Here is a 15,723-nt window from a genome sequence, read left to right on the forward strand (position 1 = left end):
CAGGGAACTTTGTGAACATTTTCAGTCAGGAATGTGTTCATTCATGGATCTGGTTAGTAAGGAATCAGTTCAGTCAGTAAACAGTTCAGTCGGGAATCTGTTCAGTCAGAAACTGACTCAACATTTGACGTCTGACTTCTCATGTAATGTTTATAATAAAATGAAAGCTAATTTTTCAGCTTTAGCTCACGGAATCTCAACATTTTGTTTGTTGCAGTTTTGAGTAAATACCTTTGAGGTTGTATGCACCAATTCTTTGAACATCGTCTCAGTTCAGCTTCTGGGGAGTTTTTCTTTAGTCCTTCTGGGTAAAAGTCAGCAGCAGGAAGTCTGGCTTTTATCACTAAGCAGCCCTGAGATGATTTTACTTCCTTCCGGGTATTCTCAATTTAAATGTTTATTTTAAATGCGTTATCTGGCCACAGTTTCCCCTTTCTTTAATATGTGGGTCTGTTTGTGGTGAAAAGAAGGGACGGCGCTTCCAGAATGTAGCGGCGCCGCGCCGGCGGGCGGGGCTTAGCCGCCAGCAGCCAATGGGAGGCCGGGGTGTCGCTGCGAAGCCCAGCTGATAGATGAGTCATAGCGAGGGGAGCAGCCGAAAAGGTCTCACTTGTTGCTGAGCAGGAGCAGAGAGCGTCAGCTGACCGCGGAGCTCCGACCGCCTCGTCCCCATTCAGAGCCTGGAACCGAACCGGGAGTCCGCCTGCCAGCCCCGCCGCGCCGCCGCCCCACAGGTGAGGCGTTTTCACCGTTTACCAGGACATGTTCAGACACGAAACCCCTTTAAATGAGCGACGGAGGGATTTATTTTACATGTATTTCTAGAATACCAGCAGAGCTGAACGCTTCTGCTCTCCTGTTTTAACCATTTCAGTTTATTCGCTCATTTATTTACATTAACCAAACGGAGCCTTCAAAAAAATCCAGTTTCACTTTTCCATGTTTCCTCGGTGAAACTGGTTACAGGGTCAATTCAAAGCGAGTTTTTCTCTGCCTGGCTGTTGATAAGGAGTCCTGTTTTATTGATTACTGAGTAAATGTAGTTGGACAAACTAACGGATTAATACCGATGGACTGGAGCGTGAGGCCAGCTGATGAGATGAGGGTCTGTGCAGGGCCGCGTTCAGTAGGATGCGGTTTGGTGCCCAACCCACACGGGTTTTTTTTTTTTTTTTTACCCCAGATATGCTTCGACGTGAAACTTTGGCTTGATAACCTGTATTTATACTCCTTTAAATCCGGAAAAAAACTATTTTCTGACCCTTTCGACACTGGGGGGGAAAAAAAAAAAAAACCACTTATCAACATGATAGAAAAAACTATTGGTTGTTTTACTCACTGGACTTATACAACAACTGAAATCGGCTGATGATTTTTAAGCTAGGCGCACATGCTAAAGGGCTAAAGGGTTAGCCCTTTAGCATGCTAGAGGATGTTTTGTTTACCACCACAATATTGGCAACTTATGATGGGATTTAAAATTTTTATTGTTGTTTCTCTAGAAATTTTAAAGGATAAATTCAGAAAATTTGGAAAAACTAGTTCTATGTTGACAAGGCCTTTACATGCGACGTTTCTGCATAACAATAGCTATGTTTCCATCCAAATGACATGCAAATTTTAATAAACTGTTGCAAAAAAGTAAACTTTAAATTAAGCTTGTTTCCATCTTCTGGTTTGGTCTCTGAAAAATGTAGTTCCCCTGGACTAACCCTCTAGTGGATGGAAAGTTCACTACATCAGAACCTGTTTGATTATTTTTGGTCATTTTTTTACTTGGTGCATTGACTCTTTTTGAGAAAAGTCAAAAACACCTAAACTCTTTGTCAAAATTGAGAATGTTTCTCAAATCTTACCATTTTCTAAAGCTTCAAAAGGTGCTTTAAAAACGACAACAAAAGATGATCAGTTTAAAGTAATTTGCAGATGAAACCTTGTATGTTTTGGGCACCAAACTGGCTTCAGCCCAGGGCCCAGGTCCTCCTGAATCCGGCCCTGCTTGCATTATTTAAATAGAAAATGTGTTTGTACACCAGAAATGTGCGCTATTGCAAGCTGAAAGCCTGATGCGAAATTTTGTTTTAACCTTTATTAAGGTTAAAACGAAACTTTAGGAGCAGAAGTGAAACACTGATGTTGCAGAAGTGTTCTTTTGGATAAAAGTGCTGAGTTTTCATGTTTTCTGGTGACTCCCTCCATGACCGAGGGGTGCATAGTTCAGGAAAAATTCAGTTTGGATTCGGCTTCTACCCAAAACAAAGCAGTTTTAAGCTTCACCTGCTTGTGTTCTGAGGTTATTTTGGTGTAGTCGCTCTGATCCGATCTGTGTCAGAGAGCAGGGATGTGGTGAAAGCCCATCCCGTTATGCTCTGTCAGCATTGTCTCTGTGCAGAAGCATGCTGAATGGCTTCTCTCACAGCCGACTGCACATATGAGCGCAAAAACAAAGCTTTCTGCATCCCAGAGAGCTGAATGTGGAGCCGTGGGCTCCATCACGCCTCGCTGTGGGTTTTTTCATCTGGAGACGACGGCAGCCGATGTAAACATCCAGCCTCCCGCTGCAGCTGCTGATCAGCCTGATTGTAGCGTTTTCATTACAAATACACGCAAATCTGTGTCTATTTTCTGCAGACGTCTAAAAAACAAGTAAGCAATTGCAGTGTTTCTATTTAATCAGAAGATAAAATCACAGCTATAAATCGCGATAAGTCATTAAAAAACATATTAATAATTCAGTTGATCAATTTCAAGGTAATCTGTGAACCAACCAATCAGAGCTTTGAGGCGGGTTATAGTGCTGTCAATCACAATCTGGTATGGTGCTGCTCAACCTCCTGATCCCTCTTGCTCTCTGCTAGCATAGCATGCCGTCAATGCTTAGCATAGCCACTGTTGATGGTAAAATTAATTGTTTTCCTTAAAATACAAGTTGTTTCTCCACCATTAGCACATTTTTCAGGGAGTACATCAGGGTGATTGACAGCGCTAAGCCCCTCCTCCTGGCTCTGATTGGTGGTCTGTGGTGCATTTCTTCAGGCAACAGCAGCTCAGGGAGGAGGTGTAGGAGATTGATCTTTTTATAGATTATCTGACTCGTATATCACGACATGGTGACAGTTTTAACAAATATGTCATTAAAAATAGTTACAAACTGCAGGTTTAATATAAACGCAGTTTGTCAGATGTGAGCCACTTGGCTCTGCCGTCCGTCCTGCAGCTTCTTCCTGCTCAGGGTTTTCCCCTCACAACTCCTCCTCTTGTCTGCAGCAGCGTCGCTCACGCTGCGTCTCGTCTTCCTGTGTTTGTGCCAAACGAGTCGAATGTTGTGGCTGGAAACAAAGCGCATCACTTCCTGTGTCCCGGAAGGTTTTTTTTCCTAGAAAAGGCCATCAAAGCCGCAAATGATGCTCCTCATCCAGCCTGATGACGTGTGCTAAGTGTTTCCACAACCTGCTGCTGTAAACGTTTGAGCCGGAGCAAAAACCCTGCAGGAGGAAATGTCAGCATGCTGAAAGTGTCGGTTGTGTGAGAAATCAGTAAAACGTTGTGCAACTTCAGGACCAGATCCTGGTTTTCTGATCTGGAACATCCAGAACTTCAGCAGATTTAAAGGCTTAGAAATAAAACCGCTGCTTTTTTCTTTTTTTCTTTTTTTTTTCTTTTGGCAAACGAACAACTCAGACCAATAATTAAGCCAAACTTCACAAAACACAAAAACAATTTGCATTTAAAATGAGAAAAATCTTCTTTGTTTGTTTTCTCCACAGAACTCCTCAAGTTGCAGTTTTACCTTCATCTGGTTCAAACTTAGTAAAACAAACTCATATTAAGCACCTTTTATGATCCAATTATCTTTTTTTTAATCAACAGATTAGTAAACATTATTTTTAGTGGCAGATGCTTCCTTTGCTCCAAATGATCATCGTTCGATAGAATAATTGATTACTAAGGTTGCAGCTCTGCTGGAAACGTTGTGAATCGTCACAGCAGAGGCTGATGCAGCACAACTTGCATGAAAAGCGTCTCGTTCCTGGCTGCGAATGGCTGATATCTGCAGGAAATCTGACATTTAGGACTCGACGCAGATCATGTTCCTTATTCTGAATTTGAGACGAGGGAAATTATTTTCTCCTCCAGTTTTCCTGCAGCTGAAACAAACTTGAGGCTAATTTTCTCATTTTGAATGTTTGATCAGTGGCTTTAATTCTGCAGCCTTCCTGGTTCTGACAGCAGCAGGCCTAATATCAGCGCTGACTAAGACGCGGCGCGCCCACGCAGGTTGCATCAGATGGAGGTGTTAGCGTATTCGTGCTGCGGTGGCGCCGGGCCCTCCCCGCCGCTGCTCTCAGGATGACTGGCATCCCTGTTGACATGAAAGCTCCCAACACACACACCGAAGGCGGCGAAAACACTCCCACACACCCACATTTTCACACACTGTGGCATTTGGTTTGATGCTGGCAGAGGTCTGGCGCTTCACAGGCCGTGTTTGTCTGGGAATGAAGGAGACGGGGGCAGAAAGCATCACCTCAGAAGCTCTGCATGTTTTCCAGATGAGTGTCGGTCAATATGGGCTCTGTTGAAACTGTAAACACTCTCAGGTGAGGGGTTTCACTTTGAGTCGGCTGAAAGGTTGCAGTGAGGCTGGGTTTCATGTTGAAGTGGAGAAGATGTCAAAGTTTTACTGCAGAAGCTCAGAGTAGTTCATAGGAATAATTTTGCATCCATTTAACTGAAATAAAAGGGGAAATTTATCAGGGTTGGTTTTCTCTGTGCTGCAGAAACATTTCAGGGGTGAAATCTGTTTTTTTATTTGTTGATTTTGAACGGATCCAGTGAGTGGCCTGATGAGGTGCAAAGGTCAGCAGTAAATGCTCAAACACAAAGAAAATGTTGATCTGGAAACAGTAGAGTTGAAAAATCTATTTTAATCATTTAAAATAAACCTGAAACGACGGATTGTTTGAAATATTTTTTTTCCTATTGCAGATTGGATTTCTGATTTGAATAATTTTTTCTCATTTCTTTTGTAGAGAAATTACAAATGTCAAAATTAGGGCTGAAACAATTAATTTAAATAATAATCAATTAATCGATTAATTGTTAATTTTGAGTCTGATACCTCAGAGCGGTAATTAAGTCAAGATTGTACAAAAAATATATATTGTGCATTTAAAATGAAACGTCTTGGAGAAACACAAGACTGAATAAACATTTTAGCGGTGTGTGTGTGTGTGTGTGTGTGTGTGTGTGTGTGTGTGTGTGTGTGTGTGTGTGTGGTATTCGCACACTCATGTTCCCAAAGGTTATTATTGTGATATTTTTACCATGAAATGCTCTGTTTAGTGCGTTTCTGCTAAATCGTGCAGCAAGGCGAGTATAAACACGGTTAGCTTTACTTTGAAATCGATGCTGTTTTTAACCTGCCTCAGATAAAACACTATAAACATCACAGACCTTCAGATGTGGGACCAGCAGACCCTCCTGCCTCTCATCGGTGGAGAGTCAGGATGAGGTTTGTGGTTTGAGCTCAGTGACCGTTGAAGCTCAGACTTGCATGCTAGCAGGGTATTAAGGCATATTTGGTGGTTTTTAACTATTATAGCAGGAAGTTGTAAGCATTTTGTTGAATTAATGCATAAAACCTGCTTTTTTATTTTATGGTTTAAGTATGACATGAATCCAGTTTTGGTTGTGGTCAGGCATAAATTAAATGACTAAGATGAATGGAGCTCAATATAAAGTCCTAACGGGTAGAAATACCAACTTGTGTGTTTGGAGCGTTTCTGTGATATTCACCTGACTTCTGCAGACCGATGGACCTTATGGGACCGTAAACCCGTTCTGATCCGGCAGAACCTTTTTGTAGAGTTGGGGGAACAAAACAGTTGCCAATTTGAACGAAAGTCGATGAAAAGTCCTAATCTGGGTATAAATGTTGACCTGTGTGTGTTTTTGTACGTCTGTTCAGAGTTCTTGTGAAATGCCCTGAAACCTCCTGCTCTGGTTTTATGTTTTCAAGCTGCTGCTCCAGTTTTTCAGCTGCCCAGAAACAAGAGTCTCTGTTGAGACACCAGAAACCAACATGTCCTCTTTGGTCTTAGACTTTAGATTTAAAAATATCCTAAGAGGCCAGTTGATTCTCTGAATAACTCGGTGTGGAAATATTAAGTATGTCGGGGATTTTTCTCCATCTCTTCAGGAAGTTTCATGTCGGCGCCAGTCCAGTATTCATGGCCGAGCGGACGCATCTGTCTCGTCTGTGGACTCCTCCTCCTGGTCTCCTCGCCGCTCCTCTCTGCAGGTACTTTCTTCACACCTGCTGGGCAACCTTTGACCTTTTTATGGCTTGATTCTGACTCATTCTGAAGACTCTTTCTGATCGTGACTGAATGTGAAACTGTGTTTTTTTTCACCTGTCTTCTTGCTAAACGTGTTTGTGTTTTGGAGGTTTGAAACCTGCCGTCTGGTTTAACTTATTGTAAAAGTTTTTTTCCTCTGAACCTGGTTTATTCATAATTATATTCGTTTTAAACTATCATTTTAACACGTAGGAAGTTAAAATGTTTTTCTGACTCGCCTTGAGGCGATAACGTACGCGGTGATGTAACGGCTGGAAGTCCCGGCGAGGGAGCGAATGTTTTCTACGCCAACGTAGAAAACATAAGGAACTTTAAGGAACTTTTCACTTGCATGTAACATCGCCGTGAAGCCGGAAAAAAAACTTCTTGTCCATCACCTTTTGACTGGTTTTCTTTATTTTGATTTAACAGTTGAAACTTTGAAATTTCTAGACCAAATACAGAAAGTAATTGTTAGTTATGCACAAAGAAATCAATACATTTTTGAATATCTGTGATCGGCCAGATCCCATCAATCTTTTTCTCCCTCTGCAAAGGTTTAAAAAATCTGCCTCATTTGCTTTGCCCTGTTTGTTTGGCAACGATTCAATGATTTTGATTTAAAAACATGGAAATTGATTGTTATAAAAAATAAAGAAAATTGTTCAAAATTGGAATCGGCAGGTCAGGCATTTTAAAGATCAGAGATTGGCCAGAAAGCTCCAGAACCCGCTCACCTGTCTGTCGACCTGTTTCTGACCCTGCAGGCCGGCTGAACTGCTCTCACCCTCTGGTACCAGAACATGGAGGTTTCCGCTGCGACCCGTCTCCATGCCGCGGGTTTCCTCCCAAGACCGTCATCCAGATCTTCTGTGAGAACGGATACCACACGGGCAACAAGAAGCCCAGCTCCAGGTGTCACCGGGGGAGGTGGACCCCCATCCCGCCCTGCATCCCCATGAAAGGTACGAATTTATTCAGAAAAACGGAAGATAATCATGATGAATCTGAGGCCGATAGTCCAGTGGATTTGGTTCAATTGGGACCAAAATTGTTATATTTTTAGCTGCAGTTATTCTCTTTGTTGCTGCACTGAGTCAAACAAACAAAACTAATTTAAAAACCTGTTCCCCTCCTCGCCTGTGGGGGCGCTGCACCAAGAACTGCTGAAGGAAACGACACAAAAACCTCTGAAGAAATGTAAACAAAAATGGAGATGATTTCTCGTTTGTCTTTAGCAAAAGACCACGAGGCGCTAACGCTAGGTTAGCAGGGATTAAATTTTCAGATTACAGCGTCATAATGACGGCTTTTTATGCGATTTGCATGGTGGGCGTAACTTCTCATTAATATTACTAGTCATGATGACATTTCCTAACAGCTAAAAATGTGATTAGGAAATATTCTTGGAAGACGGCAGCTGAAAGAACCCATCAAGATAAGGAGTCCGATCACTCAGCCCTGTGGTTCCCCACCCGTTTCTTGCTGATCTCCCTTCTGTTCGTGTTTTGGAAACTTCTCTGGAAGGATGACATGCAGTTTGCTGAACATGGAGATGTCGTAATGGTTGGAAGTGTGAAAAGTTTCTGCAGCTTCCAGTGAAAACGTCCAATTCAAACATTATGAAAGAATCTTTTGGATATTGTTTTCTTAATTCCTGTTCACGATCATTTCAATGAATGAATAAAAGGACTTCTGCTAAGTGAACTTTAAAAGCAGAAGAAAACAGGCTCTGAATAAAATGGGGAAGAGCCGTTTCAGCTGACCAAGTCGAACATTTACACAAAACGCAGGAACCTTCATGCAGCTCCGACTCGATGCATATTTCACAGAAAAATTAGCAGGATTCTGTTTTGCAGTACGAGTTCTGGTGCAGAGGTTATTGGGCAACTCTAAACGTTTCCCGTAGCGCTGACCCAGTGCGGCGTTTCTCAGTTTATGATCTACTGACTCACGGTCGCTTCTGACCCAGATACTCTGAACAGCAGTTAGTCATTTTATGAGGCTTTGCTGTTTATTCCAACATTTAAAATTGGGGTTGCACAACTTCCCTTACTTGCTCACGTTCTCTCTGCTTCCCAAAATAAACAAAAAAAACTGTAGTTTCTTTGTCTGTGAAAATCAAGAGGATAACGTCTCTTGAATTTTATTAAAATTATTTTAATAGTTTTGCCGGATTTAGCCCTGAAAATCTCCCCGGTTTGCTCCTTTAGCAACACGCAGCAACTTTATCACCGTTATCTTTTGACCTATTTAGCAGATCCGCTCAGAGACTTTCTGACTCGCTGCAGAGGAACTAGAAGCTTCACCGTTCTCAAACTGTTCCAACTTCCTCTGTCGCCATTCAGTCGAACGCGAAGCAACAGGAAGTCAGAGCGCACAAAGAGGAAGCGGGCAAAGCCACTATAAATTAACCGAGATAGATTTCCTTCAAGCTTTCAGACCGATGGAAACCTGCAGAGAAAAAAAATGACATATTCCAGCTGATAAATGAGTTAAGTTAAATATTTTACAGAAATATAATGAAATGCATAAACAATTAAACAGAAGCTGCAAATTCCTGTTTCTGCAGTGGATGATGATGACTGGAGGTCCCTGAATGGCACATGACTGCTCTGTGTTGTAATAATCTGAGACATTAGTGGATTATTTGAACCAAATGGGCTCCAGTTTTACTATGAAGTAAAGGGATCCAAGCACTCAGCCTTGTGGAACCCCGTTTCCCCGTGTCCTTTGAAAACAGACATTACTGGCAACAAAACGCCACAAACAGCTGGAGTCTCTCAACAAGAACTACATTAATCCTTTAAAATCCTAACCTGTGTTTTTATATAATCTCCTTTAGTTTAGGATGTTTTGCTAGTTTTTATTTTTAAAGTTTTGTTCAGAAGAATTAAATTCAGAAATACTTTATTTACCCCAAATGTTTGTTACTCATATCTTCACAGTAAGTTGTGAACCTTTAGCAGCAGAGACGATATTCCACAGTAACGTGTCCTGGATGACACAATCGTTTGTTAGCAAACTCTGCTAATCCTCCTCCTTTGCTTTTGCTGCTCCTCTTCTGGAACAGATGGTTTGAACTTTCTTTCTCTCTGCATCCAGGATTCGTCCTTTTCAGCTCCTCGGGGGTTTGGGGTCGTAGTTCGGATATTATTTGAGCTTCTGAAATCAGCTGCTAATGGTTGTGAAAGCAATACCTTGTTGCCATGGTTACACATCATAACTGTCCAAATGTATAAAAAAAGACACATCGGAACCAGAGGGAATAATTGATTTACTCCTTTTTTCTTTCCGAGCTTCAACCGTTCAGTTTGTTTTGCAGAGTTTCTTCCACCTGTGATCGTTTTAATTTATTTATTTTAACGTTTTTGCGTCTCTGCCCTCCTCCACAGACGGGCCCAGCATGAAGCCCGATGGCGACATGCCCAGCATGGCCACCACCGCGGTGGGCGTGTCCATCTTCCTGCTCACCACCACCGCCTGCCTGATCGTCAAGTCCCGCCTCTACCCCTGCCGATCGCACGGGTAAGAAGAACGCCAAGCAGCTGAAGCCAAATCTGATCGACGGAAACTGTTTTGAAATCCAAACTGGGTTGAATTGAATGATAATTGGATCTGAATATGGATTTGTGGTCCAGTAACTGAATCTATATAAATAAAATAATTTGGGCTACGTTCACACATCAGGCAAAATGACCAACTCTGACATTTTCATGTCGGTCTGAGCCGCCCACTTCCGATCATTTCACCCAAAACAAAACTCATTTGTGCCACTTCCACACGGCCCAAGTCATTGTAGGAAACTGACGATAAGTGGAACTGAAAACTCATTTCCTAATTACCTTTAAATAACGTGAGGTTCCTCTTCCTGTCTCCCGCAGCCGCCGCTCCTCGGACCAGCTGGACCTGATGGTGGACGGCCTCTCCGTCTCTCTCCCGTCCTACGAAGAGGCGGTGTACGGCAGCTGGGGGCAGCGCATCCCTCCCTGCTCCGCCCCGGGACCGACCCAGCTCCTGCTGGCCCAGGAGGAACCCGGCTTCTGCCCGTCGCCTCCAGCCGGCCAGCCGGACGGCAGCCACCAGCCCCTGCTGTCCATCCAGAGCCCGGAGAACGCCCCTCCGCCCTACGAAGAGGTGCCATCGTCCCGATCCAGAGACCGGCTGAACGACGGGAACATCCGCCATCTATCGGACGATAAGGACACTTGATCGCCGAGGAGCTCCTGTGGAGACGCGATTGTGACAGCTGGTGATCTTCAGCGTTTCATCTGATGAACATGAAGGAGGAGCAGCTGATTCCTCCACCGCCTGCACTTTTCCTGATTGGCCGCAGCTGCACGGCATCAGAACGGAAATGATTTTTAGACAAAGCTGACTAAATCCGATCGGCCAGCCGTCGGCGCACAGAACACAGGACTCTGTACGTTGAGCTACATGAGTCAATAACATGCCTCTGTTATTAATCATAACACTTACACAGGTTCAAAAAATGCTGACTTGGAAAAAAATCCCCGCTGTTTGGCGCCCCCACCGCAGCGCCCAGTGCGTCGACGGAGCTGGCTGAGGACTGGAGCGTTTTTCTAAATGAAATGTTGATTGTATTGAGTGTGTGTGTTATGAATGTAAGGCTTGGGCTCAATGTTGTTTTCCTCCTGGCCGGTTTCTAAGCTGTTAAACATTAATTTATGTAAATGTTTTGGCGTGTTTTCAGTTCTGGAGACGTCGTTTTTCCCTCCCCTCAGTGATGGGGCTGTGTTACAGGAGCGTTTCCCGTTTCCATGGCGATCGACTCTACGCCATTCCTGTCTGAGACTTTTGCACGTCTTCAGGTGCAATCAGACAGTGGTGCACAGATTTATTAAAGTAATTTAAGCGTTTTATTAATTGTACATAAAATAAATCGAGAGATGAGAAGAATCAAATGGGTTTCTGTTGTAATCAGTGGAGAGCAGAATGTAAATATCTATATTTTTAATATAACATTTAAATCTACTACCTAAGACTGATTTTCTTTAAATCAGACTAATGGACTTTTTTTGTTTTGCTTTTTATTTCTTAACCTGCAAAAAAAAATCTTTAAATGACCTGAAAGCTTCGGACACTTCCCTGTTTTTAATTCTGCAGGGATGCCTTCACAGACCTTGAATGTATTTAATGTTTGATTTTGTGTAGCTGTTAAAAGGATTGTAATACTTGCAGATGATTATTTGTACATTGTATTATTGCACAGAATTCTAATATAATAAATGTTTGAAGCGTTTATGTTGGTCTGATTTGTGACGTAATTAGTTTCAGCTGTGAAAGTTTTGATGGACGGAGACGCAGCGAGGCTCGTTCCTCTTTAATCACCAGGAAAGGTGAATAAATTAAATTTAAAAAGCTTAAATATAACATAATGAGTTTATTGGGAGTATTTTGCCAGTCGAAAGGATTTTTCTCCTGCTGAAGGTTAGTCGAAACTCCGATGAGGTTTGCTTCGTGTCGCTGGTTTCTTATAGCATTTGCACCATTTCGGTTCGCTTTCGAGATTTTTAAAAAAGGATTTATTGCAGGAAATGTGACTGTTTCAGAATCCGACCACATCCAACAGTCAGAGGGAGCCGCAGCTCAGAGAATCAGATGTTTAATGGGGGAGTCGAGCTAACAGTTCCTCAAATCCGGACTTTTTTCACTTGGAAAGAGAAAATCTGGGTTAGAAAAGTAAAAATAGGTGGATTTCTGCTTTATTTTTATGTTGAGGTGTTGAAATTTCAAGTTACCAAAGTAATTGTTTCAGCAGAACAGCATATAGTGGACTAAGTGTGTGTGAGTTTTTTTTATTTGATTTATAAATGGTTCTAATAATATTTAAAGATAATATGAGTAAATCCAAAGATAAATAAAAAAAATTAAGACGAGAAAACATCCCAAAAGCACAGGGTTGTAAAATGTTAAATTATGACAGAAGTGTAATCGGTCTATTTTTCGCAATAACCAACACATGATGTCCCAATCAGAGGCGGAGCTAAAAATGTTCTCGAAAGTAGCATTACTTCAACATATTTACTGAAGTAAAATTAACTGTCCAAGAAATTAAGTCCGAGTAAAAAATATTGATGAACAGGACGAGTAACTGATCATAACACGCTTTAATCATTAAAATGCCAATAAGTTATGCGTACATATGAGCCGGGACTTAACAGTCAATTTCGATTAATATATAGATTTTAATGCGTTAAAAATTTTAACACCTACCGGAACCTTTGTATTCACGCATTTCTGGTAGTCCCGTAAATCTGACGTACAAATGCCATCCGCTAAAGCCACTAGGGGTTAATTTCTGTTTAAAAGCGATCTGATGGAAAAGACTATTGTTGTGTTCAGTTAGCATATCAGCAAAGCTATTAAAGCCTGAAATAGCATCTCATTGCTAAAAGTTGCTACCGTCAGAGTGCACAGCCATATTTCTAAGGAAATATTGCTTAAATTTACTAAAACACTTGAAAACTGAATGGATAGAAAATGAATTGGCATCAATCTGATGGCTGAATAACAGGCTAAAAATATAAATAGCTTTGAAAATGTTACACACCCTGAAATGGACTTTTAAGCTAATTGCAATCGAGTCTTACCATATGGATAAATTACTTCCAGTGATTGTATGTGTAGTTTCCATACATGTTCACCTTCACCTGACCTCCAAATGGCCGACAGACTCACCAGATAGTAAATAACAGAATAACAAAGCTGGTGCATAAACAAGAGGTCTCACTTCAACATAAACTTTCCATTTATTTTTGGTTGAAACATGTTTATTCTTCATTCAGTGAAGTTACTCTCAGTCTGTAAATTTTGCTGAAGTAAGAGTAGCAATTCTTCATAATATTAACCAAACATGAAACTATTATGATTACAATAACCCCCACCCCTCCCCCCAAAAAAATTAAATAAATGTAACTATTTACTTTCCAACTCTTGGCCCAAATCTACAGATGAATGTGAGTCAGAGGTCATGATTCAGCAATAAGGAGAACCAGTCTCAGATTTACCAAAAACATCTTAATGATCCTGAAGATTTCAGGAAATTAAGTTTTTGGTAGAATAGAACAGAAATGTCCATTATTGTCCCACAGTGATAAAAACTGAAAAATAAGAGACTGGACAGCTAACGCTAACTTGACATGTGACGGTAGTAGCCAGTTTAGATTCCCACTTCCTGCTTTGGTTTGAATCCTCGGAGTTCCGACCACAAAAAGCGGAAGTGGATCGATGAGTCAGGAGTGGAGGCGGCGGTCCGGTCCGGCTTACTGTAAGCAGTCAGCTCGGTTCGATGAATGATCCTGACCAACACTTCCTTCTCCCACGTGGGACCGTGGGGCAATTATTGTTTTTATGTAAGAGAGGAGTTTAAAAATTACACCAGCGTTTGTTTTGCAACGGCTGCGGGCGCGTCTACACGCGATGACGTCACGTCCTGGCAGATGAGAGAAATGGATGAAGAAACGGAGGTGAAAAGACGAAATGTCCCTCCTTTAGTCACAAAATGTTTCTGGTTGAGCGAACAGGAGGTGAATCAGAGGCAGGAGCAGCAAAAGGGCAAATTACCAGAAACCGCCGGGGGCAGTTCTGACGTCATCATGGTCCGTTTGGGCCTTCACACTGAAGTTGAACCAGAACCAAACTTTTCTTGTTTCAGGACGGTTAGGTTCACCAAATTTAAGACTCAGTAATGTATGGCGGCGTATTAGGGCCAAAACTTGAACATTTCTGTTTCAAAAGTTGAAAATTTGCAAGAAAAAACTGAAATCTTTGACAGTTATTGCAGAAATCTCCAAAATTTTCTAGAAAATTTTGGAGTTTTTTTTTAAAGGTTTTATTGGCTCTAGCGGCCCTCACTCAACAGTGAATTGACAGGAAAGTGGGCAACGAGAGAAGGGGGCAGACATGCCGCAAAGGTCGCCAGGCCGGGAAACAAACCGGCGACAGCCACGTTGAGGACCAAGGCCTCCTGCACCGCCACAGCACGCTTTGACACTTTTAAACTCTGTCCAACGTTTAACATTTGCTAGAAACTTGAAAGTTTGAGTTTGAAAAGTCACAAATTTGCAAGAAAAAAATCATACATTTTGACCATACATTATCTCAGAAATGTCCAGTTTTTTCTGAACAATTCAAGTTTGAAAAGTCAAATATTTCCTAATAGAGGACTCTAAAATCTCCAGAATTATTTAAATGTGGAAATTTCTGAGCTTCAAAAGTTTAATTTTTTTTACGTTTGAAACTTTGAGTAAAGTTGACAATTTGCAAGAAGAAAAAAATCTGAAATTGAGATCAGTCCCAGAAATTTTCTAGAAAAAACTTGAGACATTTCTTTCAAAAGTTGAAAATTTTCCAAAGTGGAACATTTTTGGCTTTTGAAATTTTGAGATTTACCTCAGATTTGAGAAGGAACTTGGAAATTTCAGAGATCTAGAGCAAATTTTCAACTTTCCAAACACTGAAATTACCAAGTTTTTTCTAGAAAATTTATGAGCTTAATCTCAAAATTGTGTTTTGGTGTAAATTTCCTCCTTTTTTCTATCTACAATGACCATGATGCACTGCTGTAATAGTGAGAGAATCTGTCAGATTAATTTCTAAGCATCTTCAGTATCAGAAGTTTACACACTTCAACATATTTTTATTTATGTAAAAGTAAAAAGTATCCATCCAAGAAATTAGTGAAAAAGTATTTGGTAGAAAGTCAATTCAAGTACTGAGCAACTGATCAAATTATCAATCATTTCATCATGAATGACATATCAGGAGGATTATGGGTAAAAATCCCAAAAGTTTTAAAAGGCAATTATCTCTGATTCTGACCTAAAGTATGTAAACTTCTGAATTAGAAGAAAGTTAATCTAAATTTTGGAACATTTTCTGGTTTTTAGTAATTCTGGCTGACATAAAACATGAGAAGTTTGATTTAACTTCAGACAATGAAAAAAAAACTATTTAAACTTCTGTATCTCTAAAGTATTTTAATCTTTTCTCCCATTTAAAGTCAGAAGTTCTGCAGTTTCCATGAATCTGTCACAACGAAACAAAAACTTCAGAAACAGGTAAGAATTTACAGTAAATCATTAACCTGCTGATTTGTTGTCATGAGTTGATCAGATTAGCTGCAGCTCATGTGACGCTGTGTGTGACTAGCAGCAGAAAACCCCGCAGAGTAACGCTAAAATGTGATTCTGGTTAATTTATGACCAGCTGGTCTGGAGGAAGTCCGACCAGAGAGACGGCAGGTTCAGCTTTAATCAGGACCAACAGCCGCCGATGAAACGTCACCCGAGACTCAATGCAACGGCGCGTTGGGGTCGTTGCAAACGGACCGAAAAAGGAGGAAATTTCCATCAAAAAA

General features: G+C 41.3%; 1 protein-coding gene and 1 long non-coding RNA gene across 3 annotated transcripts; both read left to right on the forward strand.

Moving 5' to 3' along the window:
• Positions 1-11,604, forward strand: LOC103138321 (sushi domain-containing protein 6). 2 transcript variants are annotated; one of them, XM_016671725.1, is made up of 5 exons: positions 1-734; positions 6,207-6,304; positions 7,109-7,306; positions 9,737-9,869; positions 10,226-11,604. In XM_016671725.1, exons 2-5 carry the CDS (start codon positions 6,211-6,213, stop codon positions 10,551-10,553), a joined length of 753 nt encoding a protein of 250 aa, XP_016527211.1. In that variant the 5' UTR covers positions 1-734; positions 6,207-6,210; the 3' UTR covers positions 10,554-11,604. The 2 variants fall into 2 exon arrangements, with proteins under 2 accessions (XP_016527211.1, XP_007552524.1); XM_007552462.2 differs by having other exon boundaries at positions 2-734; positions 6,203-6,304.
• Positions 11,605-11,726: 122 nt separating this feature from the next.
• Positions 11,727-15,653, forward strand: LOC107836313 (uncharacterized). The gene is made up of 3 exons (XR_001662195.1): positions 11,727-11,792; positions 15,367-15,424; positions 15,516-15,653. It is a non-coding gene; the product is annotated as an uncharacterized LOC107836313 (long non-coding RNA).
• The last annotated feature ends 70 nt before the right edge of the window (positions 15,654-15,723 follow it).

Source organism: Poecilia formosa, unplaced genomic scaffold, assembly GCF_000485575.1.
Source record: "Poecilia formosa unplaced genomic scaffold, Poecilia_formosa-5.1.2 Scaffold48, whole genome shotgun sequence".
Taxonomy (NCBI): domain Eukaryota; kingdom Metazoa; phylum Chordata; class Actinopteri; order Cyprinodontiformes; family Poeciliidae; genus Poecilia; species Poecilia formosa.